The sequence below is a fragment of the Aspergillus puulaauensis genome, chromosome 6 (assembly GCF_016861865.1).
Source record: "Aspergillus puulaauensis MK2 DNA, chromosome 6, nearly complete sequence".
NCBI classification, from domain to species: Eukaryota; Fungi; Ascomycota; class Eurotiomycetes; order Eurotiales; family Aspergillaceae; genus Aspergillus; species Aspergillus puulaauensis.
This window is the reverse complement of record NC_054862.1, coordinates 2,145,595-2,166,632: the sequence shown is the minus strand read 5'-3', so window position 1 is coordinate 2,166,632 and position 21,038 is coordinate 2,145,595. Positions and strand designations below refer to the sequence as shown.

The window sequence follows — 21,038 nt, the reverse complement described above, 5'->3', positions numbered from 1 at the left end:
TTGTTATGCGCCGCTATAATAGAAGAAGACTTATTCTAATACTAGAGTTAATATAACTTAAAGAAAATAATTTATAAACTAGTAAAGACTTTTAAAAATTTATTAAAGAAAGGAAAGTAGCTATATAATTTACTAAATTAAATCTACTGATCAGTGGCAAAAGTTCCACTCAATCCAACCAACTCCTTTACGTCCATCCTGAGCACGAACCTCCCCCCAAAGACGAGGGAAGAGAGATACACGGCCATCCGGCGCTGTAAGACGAACAGGAGCCTGCCCACGGGGCTGAATATGAAGGACGACATCATCCAATCCATCAGACGAATACTTAATCAACGCAGTCTGCGGAAGTCCATCCGGAGAAACCTGCTCCATGACGTCCACACCACGAAGTTCCGCGATAGGAATACTCGGACTCTGTATATATCCAATCGGAACGGACCCAGTAGGCAGTCGGACCTGAACTCCGTGGAAATGCGTGCCGTCTTCAAGATGGAATGCGCTCCACACCCAGTCGAAGGACCACCAGTCGCGGACGCCCCAGGAGTGGTCTCGCTGTCCGGGGGCATGGGCGAGGGTTGTAACAGCTTTATCGACGAGGATTTTCCCGGTGACTGTGCAAGGGATCTCATATCTTGTTGCAATGCGCCATTGGTATGGTGTTCCAGATGTATGCCAAGTCAGATCTATATGCACAGCGACAGGTGTTCCTTTCTCACGCTGGAGGAGGGCAGCAGGGTCATCGAAGGACTCACCCCGGCCGATGAGAGTCAGTCGGTATTCCTTCAAGGGATCATCTGGGGAGTGAGTCGCTTTTATGCGGTGACTGTTGATTACCAGGTCTGCTCCTGGGGTCGGCGCTTCGAAGTCGACGACTGCAACGGTTGGTCGCCCAGGTCCAGAAATCAGTGCGTTGTACCAGGATCCTGGCTGATTTGGGGTTACGCCTAGTCGTATCCAGACGCCGATTCCTTGTTCGACGTCTGCTACATCGAAATACCAACTCTCGTTGTGAAGCGGGTCTTTGCTAGCAGGGTGGGCGCCCTCGTCGTTGGCATCGACAGCGAGCGGTTTGGGAAGACCAGGTGGGGGCAGTGTCTCGACTGCGTTTGTGTCGATGATATACGTGGCTAGTCGGTCAAGCATGGTCAGGAACATGTCGTCTCCGCGGTCTGTCTGTTCGAGGAGCATGGGCGAGGCAAATGCCATGGGGAGACCAAGGAAGCTCTGTTTGCGGACGCCCTCAATACACTCCTCCAGTGAGAATGATGGGCTAGGTCCGAGGGCATCGTAGTACAGCTGTATCAGCTCGCTCTCGTGGGCTCTCCGAGTCTCTGTGGGAACTGAAACTCCGAGGAAAAATGCGATGTCCTGGAAAACAGGGCCATAGTTGACCATCTGCCAGTCAACCACAGATAACGAAACAGGCTGCCCGCCTTCATGGCGAAACAACATATTATCAAGCCGATAGTCCCCGTGTACAAGGCATTTCTGTGATTTAGAGTCCATCAGTATTTCAGCATACTTGCCGAAACAACCCAGCCATCGCTCAACCATCCCGCGATGTTCTGGCTTGACCCTGTCCTGATAACGCCCCAGAAAGCCTTTCCAGAAAGCCTGCAATTGCGTCTGTGAAGCTTTGACGCCTACATCCAGCCATTCAGGAGGGACTGTCTTGAGCGACACCCCCTGTAGAGATCCCAATGCCTTCACTGCAAGACGGGCCTCCTCTAGGGAAGCACCCACAATATCATTCCCCACTGTGGCTGGCGAGATATCCTCAAGGAGAATATGAAATAAATCACTGTCTCGGTCTGCAACGGTGCTATAGCACTTGACAATCGAAGAGCAATCCTTCAGTGTCGGAGCTATATCAGAATAGAAGCGGGATTCGCGCTCGTATATTCCCAGCTTCCATCCCGACTGGCGACTGAGAGTCCCTGAAGCTGCGAGCTTGATAACCGCACTGGAAGGTCCAGTCTCGCCCTCGGCATATTCTAAATTGATACGATGACACTCGCCAACTTGGCCCGTTCCGATACGTTCAGAAGAGAATTTAGCAACGTCCCTGCTGAGCGCAGTTGACAGGAATTGCACGGAAAGGTCCTCGACAGTGTGAATAGATGATGACATTGGGGATTCCGAGTTTATTGTGTTAATCCACACCATCTAGGGCATTCCCCGCGTTTATAAAAAAGTATTGCAGACATTATGTACAATTCTATTGGCAGAGTGTCGGTTCCCCTCCGCAATCCTCCTCGGCTGGTGGCTTCGTCTGCGGGGAACGACAAACCCCACTGTATCAGACAAAGTATCACACCCAAAGAGCAGTCTTGTAGCAGTTTAATTGATAGACACCTCGGTGCTTCGAGCGGGGAAGAGACTGGCTCCTCGGTACATGATCGTCGGTGTTTCAGAATCCGACTGTCTTCCGCTGGCATCCATATACACTTACTTCTCCTCCTACGCTGGTGTACAAATAAGCCCAGATATCATGGCTCCCACTGCCGCCATGTAGACTGAATCAACAGGTAACATGGATCCATCCTTTATGCTTGCCGCTGCTGTTGGTGGTGTGGCCACACACCTGCTGTACTTTCACAGGGGCGAACACCATCTATATCCCCAACGGTATCTCCAGGTGGTCCTCATACTATCCTTAACCGTCACTGGAATCTTCAAATACATCGCAGAACTCACCACCTCCGACGCTATAACCCTCTCCGCGAGATTAACCACCGTCTACATCGCCGGAATCTACCTAAGCGTGGTAATATACCGCCTCCTCTTCAACCCATTAAACAAATACCCCGGTCCCCTCCTCGCCCGTCTCACAGCATTCGATCATGTATTCCGGGTCGCCAAAAACAAGGACATGTTCCTCAAGCTGTACAACGCACACCAGGAACTGGGCAACTTCGTGCGAATTGGTCCTAACGATCTATCCGTCGCTGACGCAGACGCTGTCCGGGTGGCATTTTCCGCACAGTCGACGTGCTCAAAAGCACCCTGGTATTCGATTGAACTTCCCGCGTATTCGATGCACTCAACTCGGTCGAGGATAGAGCACGACAAGCGACGGCGGATCTGGAGTCCGGCGTTTAGCGATAAGGCTCTGCGCGGGTATGAGCAGCGGGTGCTGAAGTATAATAAGAGTCTGCTGGAGCGTCTCGGGTCGTTTGATGGACAGGCTGTGAATGCATCAAGATGGTTCAATCTGTGGAGTTTCGACGTTATGGGGGACCTGGCATTCGGGCGGTCGTTTGATATGCTGGCATCCAAGTCCCAGGAGGAGCACTGGGCCATTCAGATCCTGAATAAGGCGCAGGATACAGCTGGTCTCGCGCTCCCGCCGTGGTTTAATCGGCTGTTATGGCATGCTCCCGGGATCAGAAATTCATATTTTCGGTTCTTGAATTACTGTGCTGAGATGATTGAAGAGAGAATATCGGTCCAAGGGAAACAGCAGAATCCTGATATCACGCACTATCTGATTGAAGACTTTAACAAGAGGACCAAAGAAGACCAGAAGATTGAGCTGCACTCTCTACACCTGGACAGCAAACTAATTATCGTCGCCGGCAGCGACACAACTGCAGCAACCCTGACCTACCTGTTCTTCCATCTCGCCAGTGAAAATGGCCTCCTGGCGCGTCTCCGAGAGGAAATCGAACCTCTACTAGGCGAGAACGGAGAAATCGAACATCGAAACCTCCAAAACGCACAACTGCTCAATGGCTGCATAAACGAAACCCTTCGGCTCCATCCACCTGTCCCAAGCGGTCTTTACCGCAAAACACCCCCCGAGGGAGTTCAAATCGGCCAGGAATACATCCCCGGAAACACAACTCTACAGATCCATCTGTACTCAATCGGACGCAGCGAAGCCCACTTCGCACAAGCGAACGAGTTCATACCAGAGCGTTTCTTTTCGCGCCCTGAGCTGATTAAGCACAAGGACGCGTTTAGTCCGTTCTCTATGGGTCCGTATGGGTGTATCGGGAAGAACCTGGCGTATATGCAGATTCGGCTGCTGACAGCATATCTTATTACGATGTTTGATGTGCATTTGGCGCCTGGGGAAGATGGAACGGATTTGTTGTTGAGGTCTGCGGATCATTTTACGACTGGGTTGGCGGCGCTGAATTTGTGTTTTGTTAAGAGGGGGTAGGTGGTTTATATGACTCTATCATGTACCAAGTATGGGATCCTGGTTTGGTTGTCTAACTATTCGTGTTGTCAGAGAGGCATATATGGGGGAGTGTTGAGTAATGCAGCCAAGCAAATGGATACTGGTGGCGTGGACTCTCTCGTATCAGACAGGGCATTTTGAATTGCACGGACCCATACCAAGACTGCAATGACGGAAGAGCGACGTCAGCAATATATAAGCAATTAAGGCTCCAGTATTTCTACTGTAGTATATCCTGTGCCGGGATCCTGGCCTTCCGGCCGGTCAACCCAAGCACATCAACATCCAACCCATGTCTCATTATAAAGATAAGATTGCTGTCGTCACAGGGGCCGGTCGAGGTATCGGCCGGGCAGTCGCATGTGAATTTGCTGCTGCCGGGGCTGTTGTTGTCCTGGCTGATATCACAATTGAAGCGCAAGAGGCCACGGTCGCTCAATTACAAAAAGACGGACACAAGGCCTTTGCGTACCACTGTGATGTTACAAGCGACAGTTCCGTGTCTTCATTCGCATCAGCCGTTCTAAAGGACGTGGGCTGTCCAGACATCATCTACAACAACGCCGCCATCATGCACACAGGGAGTATCCTGAACGCCCCAATCGACAATATCCGACAGGACCTCGATGTGAACGTGCTCGGTTATATCCGCGTTGTTCAACAGTTTTTGCCGTCCATGGTTTCTCGGGGCTCAGGCTGGATCATCAATACAGCGTCGCCGAACGCCTTTGTGCCGCCGCCAGCAGTTGCTGAGAATCTCATGAGCTACTGCATTACCAAGGCGGCTGAAGTCTCTTTGAGCCAGTCCATGGCAGTGACGCTTTTGCCGAAGGGAATCGATATTAGCGTTGTTTTCCCCGACATCACCCATACTGAGGCTGTCAATAATCTATCAGGCACGGCGTCGGACGAGTTTCATGCAGGAATTGCCGGTTTCATGCAAAGCCAGGGTCGGCCAGCTGCTGATGTTGCTGCAAATATTGTTCGAGACTTGCGGCCTGACCAGTTCTTTACTAATGTCTATGCTGGGTTTGAGAAGATGTTGACGGTTTGGGCGGAGCGTAAGTTGGACCCGGCTTATAACTACCTTGGGGAACATAGGTAGACTTCGCTTGTATTTCAACATGCCCATCGATAAGAACTTGATGAGTACCACTTTCTTTGGGGGATTAAGATACCTCCTCATTTACACAGCTCACCACCTATGACTACTGCCGCATCATGAAGCTCAGCAGCTGCCAGTTTTGTACGACCCAGCCCAATGGCGACCACTGGGTAAATACTTACATGAAGCCTGCTATCATTACCTGGTGACCTTGAAGCATGTCAAATAAGCAGATCTAACAACATATCAATCAAGGAAATGAAAAAGGATTATTTCTGTAAGCGCTGCTCTGAACAGACAGTTCACGTAAGGGAATAAGCCTCATATTTGAACCATGATGTGGTTTAGGAAAGGGATAGGTATATAATATAATGTAATAAAGGCAAGCCTCTCAAAGACGAAATAGTCTTAAAGGTCTTTGGTTAGGAAGAGAGGTACACTGCTTATCCACTACTGTAAGTACCTTTCTGAATCCATTCCGAGTGTACTCTGAAAGCAAGCAGCTACCGTCTATCCACCGAGTAGCTTGCTAGCCGGCCAAGTCACTGCACCCAGTCCACCGGAACGAATATAACACGCAACGCACCCAGACACCCGTTTTACCAACTCGTCCACGCCATTCCCGCAGCCCTCGAGTGGATATCCCCAAAGCGATGCGCAGACTGTATATCTTTTGTCGACTGACCCAGCCAGTCGCCGATAGTTTCCTCATCATCGCCTCCAGACTTAGGGCTGTCGTATGCGATTCGGAATGAGAGGGTGGTGCTTTCTGGCGCGTTGTGATCCTCGTCATTCTGGGCTTCGCCTTCGCTATAATCAGTCGTATCCTGCACCGCGCGTTTGTCAAACCTCACGCAGGAGATACGTTGTGCGCCATCGCTCCACTTAGCCTCGGGACATAAGAGGAGGAGACCGCGGTAGGGCTCGAGACCGGGGTGGCTGTGGGCCATTCCGGGGAGACGCGTGGAGTCACCAAGTACCGCACTGTGACTACCCCGTTCACTCTTCAGTTGGAATACTCGAGCATTGAACTCACGGATAAACGTCTCGTAGTCCGCTCTTGAGGCCCGCTCAGTAAGATAGTGCGTCTTGCAGTCGTCTTCACTCGCGCCAGGGAGGAAATAAACATCGAGGCGGAAGTGGAAGTCGGAATTTATGCTTGCTTCCCGGATGGCTCTGAGGAGGCCACCAAGATCGGTGGCATCCGGCGACGCGATTGCGTTAGGATGCGTGAAGTAGACGACCAAGGGGAACAGAGGTGGAAGTTTCGAGGATTCGGCCCCGATACCGTTTTTGAAGACCATGAATGCTTCGTTTCCCGTGTGGTCAGTAAAGGCAACGGTGTGGAGTGGTGATGAGCGAGATGTTTTTGTCTTCTTCCGAGGAACTGGTCTGGGAAGCCGTTCGACGCTGGTTCTGTTGCGCTGGATTCCATCAGCGCGCATATTCCAGGTCTTGCGCCAGAGCCACTGGCAGGCTCCTCCTTTGTGAAACTCGCAAGGCCCGGGTACGTATGTACGGGCACAACTGGATGTAACGTGCAGCTGGGTACCAGCTTGTTTACACAGCGTCCAGAGACTGGGATATGGTTCCGAACCGGCGGCGCCCGTTATTTCACAATCAGCAGTCTTTTCGGAGTGCTTAACCTGGTTATAGTACGGGGCGGCCAGGGTATCACCAAGTGCAAGAAGCTTGAGTGGCCGCCTGCGCTGGGCAACCATGGCTTGAAGCTCGGTGGTCTGGAAGTTAGGGCTTGTTTCATAGACCCAACTGGGATGGAGTAACAGGCTTTCTAGACTCTCTGGGATGGTGTCCTTTACGCGCAACGGCGCAAACCGCTCTGTCGTCATGCGATCCAGAAGAATGTTTAGCTGAGTGTCAAGTCGTTTCATCCGCGAAAATGTCTGAAGGGAACCGAAACAGCCGGGGGTAACTTTGTCAAGCTCATGAACGTTGTAGAAGACTGCAAGTTGCTCGAGGCTTTCTCGATGTTTCTGTAGCGCGTCCCAGACCTTAACCACTGAGATTTCCGGGGCTGGCTCCCCACTTCGTAAATTATGATCCCAGCATATCGAAAACTGAGCGAGCGATTGTGGCAGATTGACAAGCGCCTGGACGTCAGCAGAAGAGCGTGTTGCGGTTGGTTTTACCACAACACGCAGGTCCTCTACTCGGCATATCCTGCCACTGTTCTTCCCAAGAAGAGCGGCAACTCCCTCTGTCTCCAGGTCATATAAAGCCAGCGTACGTAGCCCGGAGAAGTAGACACACGGCCAGATATCATCAAGCCTCAAAGCCGGATCAGATATCCAAAACGAAGGCCCCGCCTCAAACCCATAGACCGGAACCTCCGCGAGCAGATGCAGATGCACCAAATATCGCAGACAAGGCAACTGGCCACTCTCATCCTGACACCGCAGCGCTTCTTCGAGAACATACCGGAGCACCAAACACTCCTCCAGCAGATGCAAATACACCGTTTCAACATTCGGCAAACTCATCAACAGCAGCACAACCAACGGCCGACAATCCCTCTCCGACAGAGCCCGTGGATCGAGTATCCTCGCCTCCAGCGTCTCGACGATCTTCCAATCCCTCCCCCGGGGATTAAAAATCGCCCGAATCGCCCGCCGCATCATCGCCACATCCCCCTCCGAGAACTGCACATTATCCCCGCGAACCCCGTCGTCCTCGGCTAAGACATCCGGATAGAACCCCCAATTCCCGATACTCACCCCGCGAGCCATCGCCGCGATTCTGGGATTGCACATGATACTCCGCAGGAACTGCCATAGTGAGGTGTACGAGTGGCGCGCACCGTTATGCGAGTACTTGGAGTAGAGGGTTGGCAGACAGAGATCGTGCCACTGCCGGTTTACCAGGGTCAGCTGGGAGAGCTGGGCGAGGTTTGTTCCGGAGTGGAAGTCGTATTCGCGCTCGATCTCGCGGTTGCGGGCTGTGTTTGGGTTTGGGTCAGTGGGTGGGTGGGGTTGTACAGCGTAAGAGAGTATTTGGGTGAAGAGCTCCGGGGGGAGGGTTGTGGGGTCGGGCATTTCAGCTTATAGGATGTAGATTGGGTGTTTGGTGGAATTATACTGAGAGATGACGGAGAGGAGAGAGAGAGAGAGCAGGGGTAGCGGGAAATAAATGCAAGAGGTCGGAGGAGCGTTGCATGAGCCAAGTAGCTCCTCAATTATAGATCGATGAAACAGGGCGTGATGCGCCAGGCCTTGGCATGTTATTTAGACTCGATGGTTTGGGACTGCCTGGGAAGACTTTTTATGTCACTTTCTTACACCCAGACTATGGGCCCACTTCAGAGGAATCAGTGGAAAGGTAAATAAACTGATGTAGATCTTCCCCGTCAAGGACACTGAGGGCCGCGGCCAAGATTAGAGACATATTAGGGCTTGTGTTCCATAAATGACATCCTGCAGGGTCTTGGGGTCAGGTATGGTGTACTCAGCGCTCGACCTCTTATAGCTGGACTGGAGTGGGAGGCAGGCCAGCACTATTGCTTAGGGCTGATTATTTTAGTCTATTCCCTACAGTTCCTTCCTACTTCGATTTATGTAAGGTATAGACAGTAGTACTGGTCTTAGGACAGGTATATTAATGCAACAGCTGAATTAGTTAATCGTTGTTATGCGTTTTAAAAAATATCCCGCATGCGTCGACAGAAGGTCATCAAGATCTCATCTTGTAAATGAGCTAAAATATTCAACGCAAGGCAGAGCCATTGGAAGCGAGTGCTTAACAGTCATTATCTTGTATCAATATTTTCGTCATTGGTCGAATGATCAGGGGAGACGTGTGGAATTACGGGGTCCCGCAGAAACAAAATGTCCCACGTCCCACGTCCCACATCTTATCGTGTTAAAGCTCTCTGCTTTTCTTTCTTTCTTCAATTCACCTTTTAGCGATCGAAATCCCAGACTTCAGCTTCACTTACTGCTTCGTTATGCCTCCTAATCTTGACTCCATCGAGGTGCTACACCGACCAGTAAACCGTCCGGAATTATCAGACAGTCGATACGATGGACCTGATTCATACACGAGTATCCTCCCACGGGGCTTCAAAAGGTCCCCAGAAAACGCCCCATTCCAGGTCGACACGGTCTTTGAAAAAGACGTGAAAGTAATTTTGCGTGACGGGACCCGTATCAGGGCTGATGTTTTCCGTCCACATCACGCTGCGGCGCCAGTTCCTGCATTGATTGCTTGGAGCCCATATGGCAAAAAAGGCAGAGGTATGCTTGCTTAGCTGTTGACCAGCGACACTGAAACCTCCTAACGGACCTTTAGGCCACTTTCGCTTGGACGTAGTACCCGGTCGCGTTGGCGTTCCAGTTTCCCGGCTGTCAGGGTTCGAGAAGTTCGAGGCACCAGACCCGGCGGAGTGGACAGCGCGTGGATATGCCATCGTGAACGTGGACTCCAGGGGCGTTTATGATTCGGAGGGTGATATCCGGTACGCGAATGTCCAAGCTAGTGATACGAGAGTTTGGTAACTGAGAATACAGCTGGTTTGGCTCTGCCGAGGGCAGAGACGGTTATGATGCCGTGGAGCAAATTGCGGCAATGCCGTGGTGCAGCGGTAATATTGGGCTTGTTGGGAATTCATGGCTTGCTATGGCACAATGGTTTATCGCTGCTGAGCGCCCGCCGCATCTGAAGTGTATCGCGCCATTAGAGGGTGCAAGCGACGTGTACCGTGAACTGTTGTGTCGCGGTGGTGTCCACCAAACGGCCTTTTGGGGTTATTTGGCAGATTTGATGGTCGGTAAGCAGTACTATGTCGTGGAATTCTGTTTTCTCTTGTTCACGTTTTCAAAGGTCGAAATCAACAAGAAGATGTGATAGGGATGCTGGAGAAAGATCCCTATATCAACGAATACTGGGAAGACAAAAGAGCGCAGATCAGTAAAATCAGCGTACCGGTGTACGTCCTTGCGAGTTACTCCACATTCCTCCATACTATGGGGTCTTTCAGAGGGTTTGAAGAAATCCAACATAACGACAAATGGTAGGATTCTATATCCCGCATTTCGCCCATAGGAAGTGGACTGACCAGTATAATTCAGGCTCCGCATCCATCCTACACAGGAATGGTATGACCTTTATCAGACTAGTACCAATGATGAACTTCAATTATTCTTCGACCGGTATACGAAAGAAGTGCAAAACGACTGGGAAAAAACCCCCAGGGCTCGAATCTCCCTGTTGCAATTCAACGCGGTACTGGTCCACTTTCATATTCGAAGATACGTTCCTAACAAGCTCTTAGGACCCGATCACGAACGTCCCATGTGATGACTGGCCATTGGCATCAACTGAATATGAAAAGCTGTTTCTTGGTGAAAATCAGTCACTGACAAAGACCGCTCCTTTAGGCGGAGGGAGCATTTCCTACCAGTCCGATGAAGCCAGCCTACAGATGGATACTGACCGTGAGGAGCTCTCTTTTCAATACACATTCCCGGATAGAGCCTTGGTTGTAGGCTGCGCTCGTGCTGTTCTATACATGTCATGCGATGACCATGATGACATGGACGTATTTGTGCAAGTGCGCAAAGCGAACAAAGATGGCCAGATACTTCAGAACATCAACATTCCTCTCAGTGAACTGAACATGGCTTACACTGAAGTTGATTCTGTAAATCCGTTAAAGTATCTCGGTCCAACAGGTGTCCTCCGGGCCAGCCATCGTGATATGGATTTGAATCTATGCAGCGCATCCTGGCCCGAACATGACTACTCTAGGAAATCACCCGTCCCTCGTGGCAAAGTTGTACGATTGGAGATTGGGCTTTGGCAAACTGGCATCGTCTTCAATGCAGGTGAGAAACTTGTTCTCAAAGTGTCCGGCCACAATATGACACTGGCAGAGTTTCCTCCATTACGGGGAGCACTTCCGAATGGAAATGTTGGCAGACATTACCTCCACTTTGGGGGGTCCTGCCAAAGTCACTTATTAGTCCCTCTAGTTGATCTGCCGCTAGAGCCGTAATGAAGCGGTACTTAGAGGTTAAAGTCCATGGGACGTGATTAGTGAGGATACCTGCTCGAGTCCCTTCAAACCGTTGAAATGAAGGGTTTTGGTTGAACATGGCCTCCAAAGCTGCTGGAGGGCTGACTATCAATACCTAGAAAGAGATCTAGGGATAAGGGTAAAGGCCAACCGATAGTCTAGCTATTATAATAAAGAAACCGGCAACTGTATATAGATAAATAGGATCCGAACCAGTATAACTAAAATATGTATATTGTGCTATAGCGGAGGATATCATGCTTATATCTTAGATTCGTATATTTCGAATACTTGGTAGATGAAAGATGAAGTGAGCATAATACTTTCAGCTAGGAGACCCAGGTATAGTCCAGAATATCTTCACACTTGTGGTAACAGCCTCATGGCGTCTAGCTGCTGCCCGTAATAGCGATGTCCAGCTACAGGAATCTTATAGATCAGTATCCTTATAGAAGCTTGATAATAGCCGGTTCACGACATCTACCAGTCCTAAGTACAATGCGTAGTAGATACCATAAAGTTTCCTGGGGAATGCTAGGCTCTCTTGCCTGTACTATTACTGTCGGAAAATATAGCTTGTATTACAGAAGATACTTTCCTCTTGTTTTTTTTTCAAAAAGAACTTTACTGCTGACTAGATGACTATACCCCTGATCCCTCCAGAAGTACACTCCCTGAGATTCTTTGTTGTATATTTAACAAACCCATGGGTTCTGATACGACTCTGATATTATCTGTTCATTAAATAATAACCCTGGCTAATCACCCCAAGGGATGAATGCACAAAAGCTTCCCTTGGGCGTATTTCAACACCACGTTCAAATAATCCCTGTTCCGCGGTCAAGGCTGAGAGACGTAGCTAGCTCCAATCATCGTTCAACACATCTCGCGCCGGGCACGAGGCTGATAGCCGGGCCCCGCGTAAGCGAGGCTGTACCTGCGAGTCGGCAAAAAAAAGAACCTGAGTCCCTCCTTGATGTTAATTGAAGACAAGCAACTCCAAGCTTCCTTCAGGCTTTCCATTCTCCAACGCTATATCTCGACCGTGCATGATCTGGACATCTACTACTCCATATCTCGACAATGTCCGAGGGTTCTGAGACAGGGAGATGGCAGCGTGATCTTCAAGGTTAGATTTTTGCTTCTATTTCGCTGGGTTCGACGATGTCGTGACAGCATCCAATAGTTGCTAACTGAACGCAGAGCATTGTAGAGTAAATGGCTTGGAAACACCTATTTTCGAACCATACAAAATCGAAAATCACCAAGGTAAGAAGGGGGCCTTACTCAAAGAACGAATTTGCTATGGTCAGGAAAGCAGTGTGTAATTTCTTTCAAACTAATTCTTTGCCTCGCGCAGGATGTCGTACGTACACTACTCGAAGCAGGAGCTGATATGACCGACAGCAACGTTTTGGAAGCGGCCGTACGTGCGGACGACAAAGAAATTGTCCGAATATTAATAAATTATGGAATTGATGCCGACTACGGCGACCCGTTGCTTTTAGCAATACGCCGTGGGAGCAAGGATGTTGTCGACCTCCTCCTACGGGCTGGTGTTCATGTTAACCATGGCAATACATTAACGGCTGCTGTAGAACGTGGAGATACAGAGATACTCCGAGCTTTACTGAAAGCCAGTACTCATGTTATCCACGACGATATATTAAAGATAGCTGTGGAATATGGAAATACAGAGATATTCCGAGCTTTGCTAAACGCCAGTACCCATGTTATCCACGACGATATATTAAAGACAGCAGTGGAATGTGGAAATATAGAGATACTCCGAGCTTTACTGAACGCTAGTACTCATGTTATCCACGACGATATATTAAAGACAGCTGTGGAATATGGAAATACAGAGATACTCCGAGCTTTACTAAACGTCAATCCTGGTGATATTTTGCCTGATGCGATATACAGGGGGAGGAAGGATTTCGTCAAGCTTCTCCTACAGGCCGGTGCTGACGTTAACCAAAATTCACCTTTGGCAATCTCTGCAAGAAAAGGGGATTCAGAGGTGGTCCGGATGTTACTAGATGCTGGCGCTGATGCGAACACGCCATGCATGGATAGGCTGTATGGCAGTCCTTTGGTTGCTGCTATTATGAGTGGGAGGGAGAGTATCGTTAAGACTATCATAAAAGCAGGTGCTGATGTTAACATGTACTGCACCAATGGGAAGTATCCCAGTGCTCTGGTTGCTGCCATACGTGAGTCTGATACGACAGAAAAGTGGCCTGGCTTTAGTCGGGCAGCGAGGTCTAGGATCATTGGATTGCTACTGGATTATGGGGCAGATGTTAACCTACAGCTGGGGGGCGACGGTTGTAGGAATGCGCTGGATGCGGCTTTGCGTATCAAGGACGACCACATCATTCGAACGATACTCACCGCAGGAGCACATGTTGCAGACACATCCGACGGAGTGCCTATGACGTGTCCGTGGGAGCTCCCTCATATTCTCTTGGATGACACCGAGGAGGTGGATGTCTTCAACGTAACGACATTAACCAAGAAGGACGAGGGCGTCACATCAGCAACATGCGCCGAATATCTGGAAAGGTCGTACGGCAAGCAGGGTATCGAGGTTTTCGAGAATATTATGTGTGCTCTGAAGGACCCAGACAGTGTTTATGGTGGGTACTGAGTATTTTGTATAGTTCTAGCTAACGTCCATTATAGTTAGCAAAGGAATCATATTTAGGGCGACGAGTCAACAACTAATTGCTCGTTTCCCGTCGTCCATGGAACACTTATTAGATGCAGTGGCCTGGATTTGCCTGACGTTTCGCCAACCCCCTCCAAACGGCCCACAAATATCAGCAGGGGTGTTGTCTGAGGGGAGGTTTATATTCAACTCGTGGGAGCCTCTCAGGGGGCTTACAATGTCGGACAATACCTGCTGGTCTGCGCTTTTTGACACGGCGGTGATAGCTTTGGAGCCGTCGATAGGGTTAAACTCACACTGGATGTTGGACATCAGCTACCGGAATATGATTCAGCTAGCGGCCGTGGAGTATCCTGTGTTGGTCGATAATGGCATCGTGCTGATGGGCTATTCCACTGCCTTGATCCCCGTCAGAAGGAATGACAAGCAGACCATCGAGTGGCATTTGGAAGTTGCAACCCATGACGATCAATTCAACATATCCGAGCTGACCGTCACCAAGGGCCCTTGGCTGAGGACGCAAGATATGAATGACCTGAGGTCGGAGAGGAATCTCCTGGGCTGGTGCTCCAATGCGAAGGTTGCCTTGGGGACAATTCAAGGGACATCAGATATCAAAAGGTCTGGCGCACGCACAAAGCATACTTCATGGCAGTGGACAGGTGCAAACCTCCAGCTAGTTGGACAGTCTGGGGGTCCAGCCCAGGTAGGAGGTCAACTGGGCCTAGCATTCTCTCGAAAGATGATGGCCGTTCGTTTTAGCCCGCCCGGCAATTATCTAAAATGCTTGCGGAATAGCATCTCGGAGCAGATTATTGTATACGACACTACACAGCAGAGAGCGTGGCTCATTCCACTTGTATGCGTGCTCCATCAAATGCTCCTCTCTTATGCCAAAGGTCACGGACTAACATCTGGCGTACCTCAAACGACGTCTGAGAACAACAACGGCGGTCTCGCTTCCTTCGAAGCATTAAGGGAGAAAGCTCTGTCCGCCGTAGACAACTCGTCTAACCTGCAATTAACGGTTGGCGATCTTATCATGGGATTCTCGGTCAATCTGTCAAAAGCCCTCCTGCAAAAGCCAAGTGGCCCTAAGATATACGGCTACGAATTCTGGGATATCATCGAAGATTCAACGCAGAGTGACCTAAAGCAGCAACGGCTTGAACGGCAGGGCCTAGCTTGGGCACCCCTTTTGGGCGAGATAAAATGTCTCTTCTGCTCGAACTTTGGAGACGCTATTGTCGGACATCGTGCTCTCTGTGCTGATTCGCCTTGCAACCGAGTACCAGATAGGCAGGATCTAATGGCCGCCTCGGTTTGTAGCGTAACTGCTCTGTTGGCAAGACATGGCCCCAGCCTTCGATTTAACCATTGCTCAAGCATACTGGCGGAAAGTCATTTCCAACAATGCTCCCACCAGAATAGCGGAGAGACGTGCTGGAACTCTCCGGCCTTTCTGCAGGATATGCGTTCCCCAGGGCAAGGGTCTGCGGTCAAGACAGATACATTCCCTAATGGTGCTGTTGTGTTTGGCGCAAGGAAAAGAGACTTGTCTATTCTCTTCAAAGATAGAGGGAAATATGAAAATGTGCGGGCAGTCTTCTCGAAGTGAGGATTCATAGATCGTGACCGGATGTTATAGTATGCATTAGACTGAGTATTACTTACCTGCCGAGGCCAGGCAAATTGGCGCCAGCTTTGAATTGTTTCCCCATGTTCTAGTCGTTAAGTGGTGGCTCTGTTGGACTGATTTGTTCATATGACCCCTACCATTGCCCAAGGCGCTATTAAGATGTCCAACGAGACTTTGCATAACAGCCCAATCATGTCCACTGAGGCTGATCGTGTTTTGGTGTATCGGAGTCTCCTGTGGTGGCTATGCCAGAGTATTAGTAGTATTAGTAGTATCAGGGCACCCTTCCATGAGAAAAGACGCAGCCTACTTCAGAATTTCACACCCCTCCTCTCAACAATCCTTGAATCTTCATTTCTGTTCTGAAATGGCCATCCATATTCCAGATCGCTCCGCCAGCTCCGCAGACGTTCGCCGCTTCATTACGGACGTGCTCGTATCGGACTACGACGCAGAGCCCGACTTTGCCAGTGAAACCGCGAGCGCATGGCGAATCGGCCGCGGCACTGAACTCCACGATGCAAACCAGCGGTACTTCGTGGATATCTTTGGTGTCGAGATAGGAGTCTGTCTATATAGAAGCGTCCTTAACGCTAGAGAGAAGCAGAGGCAGAATTCTCGTACTGGCATACTGTTTAAATGTCAGTTACCCCTATAACCTCAATTGTGAATAGATTTCATAATGAAATGCTCACCATACGCAGGGGCTCACCTTTCAGTGCCCATCTTGGCCATTTGGAATTTCTATAAGTCGCAGTGGGGCCGTTCAAGCCTCGTAAGTGAACTGTTGTGCAGTCCGAATATCAGCGCCTCCTAATTTCTCTCAGCCTCGTTCCCTCTTTGCCTCTGCGGCGCGCTTCTGCTGAGTTATGAATACCTGCGACCCATGGATAACTATCTTACACGCACGATTGGTCTCGCTAGTCTTGGTCTTTTCTTCGTGCAGCTGTTGTTTGGTAAGTAGTTATTACTCTCGCCGTCAAGCGTATTAGGAAGGATTTTAGTCTATACCATGCACAGAGGAAATTATCTTGTATGCTGTTCTATTGCAAATCTATTGCACTGCTTAGCGTATGTATTTTGGCAATAGAGGATCCGAGCTGTGCTGAATGCGAATACTATTTGATATCATAAGGCGGCCTCGGATAACTTGTCCGTGTATCTCTCTATGCTCCCACTCTTGCTAAAGGTTCTAACACATAACGTCCTAGGACACGGTGGAACAGGGCGATAAGCATATTTTAGATAGAGGATTACGACAAGGCAGCTGAGGGTCCAAAGAAGTGTGTATAGCCTGGTTATGCTATGCTGCGTGGGCTAATTAGATATCATTCAATGGAGCCGGTTTCCGGTGCCTCAGTTGCCGCCTGGCGGACCGGTCTGTATTAATTGTTTATGAGGTATAGGAACTAGGGTTCAGCAGCATATACTTGGATTATTAACCAGAAATTTAGAAAAGCACCTCTTACCCCAGTTCAACAGGCTATCCCTCACGCAACCACTCAGCAAGATCAATGTGTCCTTCCTTTTCCGCATAACGCGCCGCCTGACACCGTATGCTCTTCATATCCGCGTCTTCCGGATATGCGTTCAAAAGCAATTTGACCATATCAAAGTAGCCACGCTCTGCGGCTCCATCGACTGCCATCCTACCCTCCTCCGGCGCAGCTGGCGCCGCAACATCTGCTCCTCGCTCGAGAATTCGTATAGCCAGCTCGAACAGCCCATTGATGGAAGCCGCCTGGAGCGCTGTTACTCCGCGGTGGGCTGCTGGGGAGGCATTGATGTCCGCTCCATGGTCCAGTAGAACGTTGGCTAGACTGATATTTGAGTTCTTGATGGCTTCCTGGAGAGGTGTTCCCCAGTGTCTGGCTGCCTGGACGTTAATTGTGGCACCGCAGCTGATCAAGTAAGAGCAGGACCTTTCATTACCGCTTTGAGCTGTGCGCATAAGCAAGGTGCTCCCATCCAAGTCGCGAGAATCCAAAGATGCTCCGAATTCTAGGAGCAGCCCAATTTTACTCCGCATGAGTTCTTCCTCATAATCCAACTCACCCAAATCATCCACGTGATAACACAATTTATTCCATGCCCCCTGGGCGGCTTTGCGACGAAGCAGCGGTGGTAGTTCTTTTACTCTATCAAGTATCCGCCGACGAGCAATTGTGTCGTCGTACAAGGGGCCAAAAAGAAAAAGGTCAAGCACTTCTTCCCAACCAGGATGCTCTTCCAAGATCGGGAGCTTTTTCAGCAGCAAATCAATAACCTCAAAACTAGATCCTTCGTCCAGTGCATACATTAGGGCGGCTAGGCCCGAGTGGTATTCGGCTACTGCACCAACATCAGCTCCGTGCTGCAGCAGTAGGTCTATCATCTCCTCGGAATCGTCCATGATGGCCCACCCGAGAGGGCTATATAAATCACTTGGATCGTACTCGTCATCCTCATCAGAGATCGGTGGATGTTCAACCTTTGCAGAATTTTGCAAGAGAACCCGCACGCCGTCGAACCAGTCATTACGGACAGCGCTCATAAGAGGGGACCGGAGGGCACGGTCTGCAGTTGCGTTGACATCCGCGCCATGCTGCACGAGTAACTCAACTAGTGGCAGATGTTTGTGTTCTGTAGCAGCGAGAAGAGCGGTCATACCCCCCTCTGTTGCAGGAGCGTTGACATCAGATCCAAGGGAAATCAGATCTTGCACAAGCCCTATGTTTCCGTGCACGGCTGCCGCCTGTATAGGTGTTAGGCCCGCCACGGACGATGGGCTTGCGTTCAGAAGCGCCCCACGAGCGAATAAAGCCCCAACTATCATCAAATTTCCATTTAGACATGCAGCCTGCAATGCGGTCATGCCTTGTTTTGCTCCTGCTGGTTCTTTAACTTGCACGCCTGCGCATAGAAGTGTTGATAAGATCTCCCAGTTTCCACTTTCTGCAGCGCCTTGCAAGGCAGTGCGGCCGTTTGGACTCGCGGCGGGGGCATTAATGTCAGCACCCCAGCTCCAAAACAGTTTAAACATCTCAACATCGCCGAGTCTTGTCGACATCTGCAAGGGTGTGTCGTCTACACCGGGTGCGACTCGGGAGTCTGGGGAGACACCTTCACATAGCAAAAGTGCGACAATCTCCACATTGTGGTTCATAACTCCGTACTGCAAGGCAGTATATACTGGTCGCCTGTTTTCGTAGTGAGCCTTATAAGTCCTTTTGGAGAATCGGTCAGAAAGATAAGGTATGATATCAGGGTGTGCAGAAACCGGGCAAGCCATGGCAGGTGCTCCGTATTCCAGCAATATTTGGAGAAGAGGCAGATTGTTCGTCTTCGCAGCAATTTGGACAGGCGTTAGTATAGGGGCCCACTGATATTCAGAGTCATCTATTCCCCAATCAAGAAATTGGATTTGTTGTATATCGCGGATATTGGCGTCCGCTCCGTGTCGAAGAAGATATTTGGCTACCTCCGAGTGACCTCGAAGAACGGCGGCTTGCAAAGCAGTTCCATAATAGTTCCAAAGATAGAGGTTGACTCGAGCTCCCTTATTCAGAAGCAATCCCACGGCGTCCAAGCTACCGTTCAGCGCTGCACTGATTAAAGGGTACCCAGCACCTTCATTTTTAACGAATGTCTCTGGATGGGCACCATAGTCGAGCAACGTTCGTACAATCGGGAGTAGCAGCTTCCAATCATCTTGCCACCACCTCCACTTGATCTCCCGGTGGACACCCGCCTGGCACAGTAATTAGACCATAGCTTCATCCCGTTGGTAGACCGCACTGCTAAGACAGTTGGTCCAAAACTGGCGCTGAGAAGGAATACCGGGATGTAGACGGATTTGGCCCTGAAGAACCCTGCGACCAAGTGCCACGTTGCCACACTCAACGGCGCTGAGGAAGACCTTTTTCATGAATACCTCCATTAATGGGGACCGGAGCTGGCACAAAAAGATGAGGATATCTGTACCACCTTTTTCCACGATCCATACGCAGACTTTGTTAAACTCCGATTCCTCGAGTAGATTGTTCGCTGACAAAAATATAACGTGTTTCAGGAACATCTGGAAGACTGACAATGGGGATTTTTTCCGCAATCTCGTTGACATGTCCCGGTCTTCAGGTGGAAGATATGCACTCAGGCTATTTTGCGTATCGCCAAAGACACCAAACCCCACAATCAATGGTGGGAGACTTGCCTCCCACCGAGGATTAAGATTTGCAATGGCTCGCTCCAGGAAGGTCCCAGGAGTGGACAGTGCCATCAGTGCCATATTCGCTTGGAGTGTCCCTGACACTGAAGATGTTGTTAGTCTCGGTCAGGTTACCCAAGGCAGCAGGTTATGGTGGGTATGAAATGCAAACAACCTACCGTGTGCTTGTATCTGCTGTATGAAATGGTACCAAGGGAGATCACGAAGAAGGTAGTCGCGATGGACGCCAACCACCTCTCCTTTGGGTGTACACACAGTAATGTAATCCGGGAGAGCATCTTCAGAATCGCACCATTCTCGTCCCAGGGGAACATGGCGCGCAATTTCTTTTTCTTGTTCCTTTCGAGTGTACTTGCGCTCGCGGATATACACATCGCTTTCCTTGCCCTGCTCGCTTCGTTTCCGCTTCGTGGATCGGATGACCGCCCAGTCATTGCCGGGGTAATATTTCTGAACTCCCCATTTTTTCAGCTTATCGGTGTATTGGTTCTTCCTATGAATGATCAGACGGAAACGTCAGCATCAGGGTTCCTAGAGAACATAATGAAATTCGTACGTAGCTCGAAAACCATGTTGCTCGGCCATATATTTTATGGTCTCGGGTAATGAAGTTGCCTTGTAGAAGGGGATGATTGTTTCCTTGTGTTGGTTCCATATCTGGTCTGGGATTCGGGGTGCTTTCTGGGTCATTGTAAAGTAGGTCCAAGAGAGGTTCAATAATCAATACTTCACCACCCAGTTTGCTCTGGGGGTTGACGCCTTTTCAATTTCAGACACCCTTGTCGCTGCAGCTCAGCCCCGGTTGGTACGAAATCTCTGATTGGACGAGGCCAGAATTTGCTTTCAGGGCGCTTCAGACCGACTGTCCAGAATCTTGTTTCTTGCTGTATCCTGATTCGTTACAAAAGTGCTGCTTGTTTCATTGGCCATGGACATAATCTGGTTTGCACCGACATTCTATCTCTGGTTTCCAGAATCTGGTTTCATACATGGTACATATAAACAACCCCCACCAACATGGAAACTTACAATTCTTCAACAACGACAAAGATGACTTGGTCGATAGACACGTCAATCTCCTTTATCACACTTCTCCTTACTGGAACATGGTCGTTTCTTCAGATATGGAATTACGTCGCCCATACTTATTGGAGGGCTCCATCCCAAGGTCTGCTGTCAGAGTTATCATC

At 49.8% G+C, this 21,038-nt stretch overlaps 8 protein-coding genes across 8 annotated transcripts; 5 read left to right on the top strand and 3 right to left on the bottom strand.

The window, feature by feature from the left end:
* Positions 1–150: 150 nt before the first annotated feature.
* Positions 151–2,133, bottom strand: APUU_60836S (uncharacterized protein; the record flags this gene model as incomplete). The annotated part of the gene is made up of 1 exon (XM_041694120.1): positions 151–2,133. The coding sequence occupies one exon, from the start codon at positions 2,131–2,133 to the stop codon at positions 151–153; it is 1,983 nt and encodes a 660-aa protein (XP_041559982.1).
* A 403-nt stretch (positions 2,134–2,536) lies between these two features.
* APUU_60835A (cytochrome P450) lies at positions 2,537–4,171 on the top strand (the record flags this gene model as incomplete). The annotated part of the gene is made up of 1 exon (XM_041694119.1): positions 2,537–4,171. The coding sequence occupies one exon, from the start codon at positions 2,537–2,539 to the stop codon at positions 4,169–4,171; it is 1,635 nt and encodes a 544-aa protein (XP_041559981.1).
* A 313-nt stretch (positions 4,172–4,484) lies between these two features.
* APUU_60834A (SDR family NAD(P)-dependent oxidoreductase) lies at positions 4,485–5,297 on the top strand (the record flags this gene model as incomplete). The annotated part of the gene is made up of 1 exon (XM_041694118.1): positions 4,485–5,297. The coding sequence occupies one exon, from the start codon at positions 4,485–4,487 to the stop codon at positions 5,295–5,297; it is 813 nt and encodes a 270-aa protein (XP_041559980.1).
* Positions 5,298–5,896: 599 nt separating this feature from the next.
* APUU_60833S (uncharacterized protein) lies at positions 5,897–8,350 on the bottom strand (the record flags this gene model as incomplete). The annotated part of the gene is made up of 1 exon (XM_041694117.1): positions 5,897–8,350. The coding sequence occupies one exon, from the start codon at positions 8,348–8,350 to the stop codon at positions 5,897–5,899; it is 2,454 nt and encodes an 817-aa protein (XP_041559979.1).
* Positions 8,351–9,258: 908 nt separating this feature from the next.
* APUU_60832A (CocE/NonD family hydrolase) lies at positions 9,259–11,307 on the top strand (the record flags this gene model as incomplete). The annotated part of the gene is made up of 6 exons (XM_041694116.1): positions 9,259–9,547; positions 9,603–9,768; positions 9,821–10,080; positions 10,134–10,323; positions 10,382–10,535; positions 10,585–11,307. 6 exons carry the CDS (start codon positions 9,259–9,261, stop codon positions 11,305–11,307), a joined length of 1,782 nt encoding a protein of 593 aa, XP_041559978.1.
* A 1,417-nt stretch (positions 11,308–12,724) lies between these two features.
* APUU_60831A (uncharacterized protein) lies at positions 12,725–15,620 on the top strand (the record flags this gene model as incomplete). Its single annotated transcript, XM_041694115.1, has 2 exons — positions 12,725–13,970; positions 14,017–15,620. 2 exons carry the CDS (start codon positions 12,725–12,727, stop codon positions 15,618–15,620), a joined length of 2,850 nt encoding a protein of 949 aa, XP_041559977.1.
* A 388-nt stretch (positions 15,621–16,008) lies between these two features.
* Positions 16,009–16,507, top strand: APUU_60830A (uncharacterized protein; the record flags this gene model as incomplete). The annotated part of the gene is made up of 3 exons (XM_041694114.1): positions 16,009–16,282; positions 16,346–16,416; positions 16,469–16,507. 3 exons carry the CDS (start codon positions 16,009–16,011, stop codon positions 16,505–16,507), a joined length of 384 nt encoding a protein of 127 aa, XP_041559976.1.
* A 617-nt stretch (positions 16,508–17,124) lies between these two features.
* APUU_60829S (uncharacterized protein) lies at positions 17,125–20,538 on the bottom strand (the record flags this gene model as incomplete). The annotated part of the gene is made up of 4 exons (XM_041694112.1): positions 17,125–19,371; positions 19,414–19,931; positions 20,007–20,341; positions 20,405–20,538. The coding sequence occupies 4 exons, from the start codon at positions 20,536–20,538 to the stop codon at positions 17,125–17,127; spliced, it is 3,234 nt and encodes a 1,077-aa protein (XP_041559975.1).
* Between the last annotated feature and the right edge of the window lie 500 nt (positions 20,539–21,038).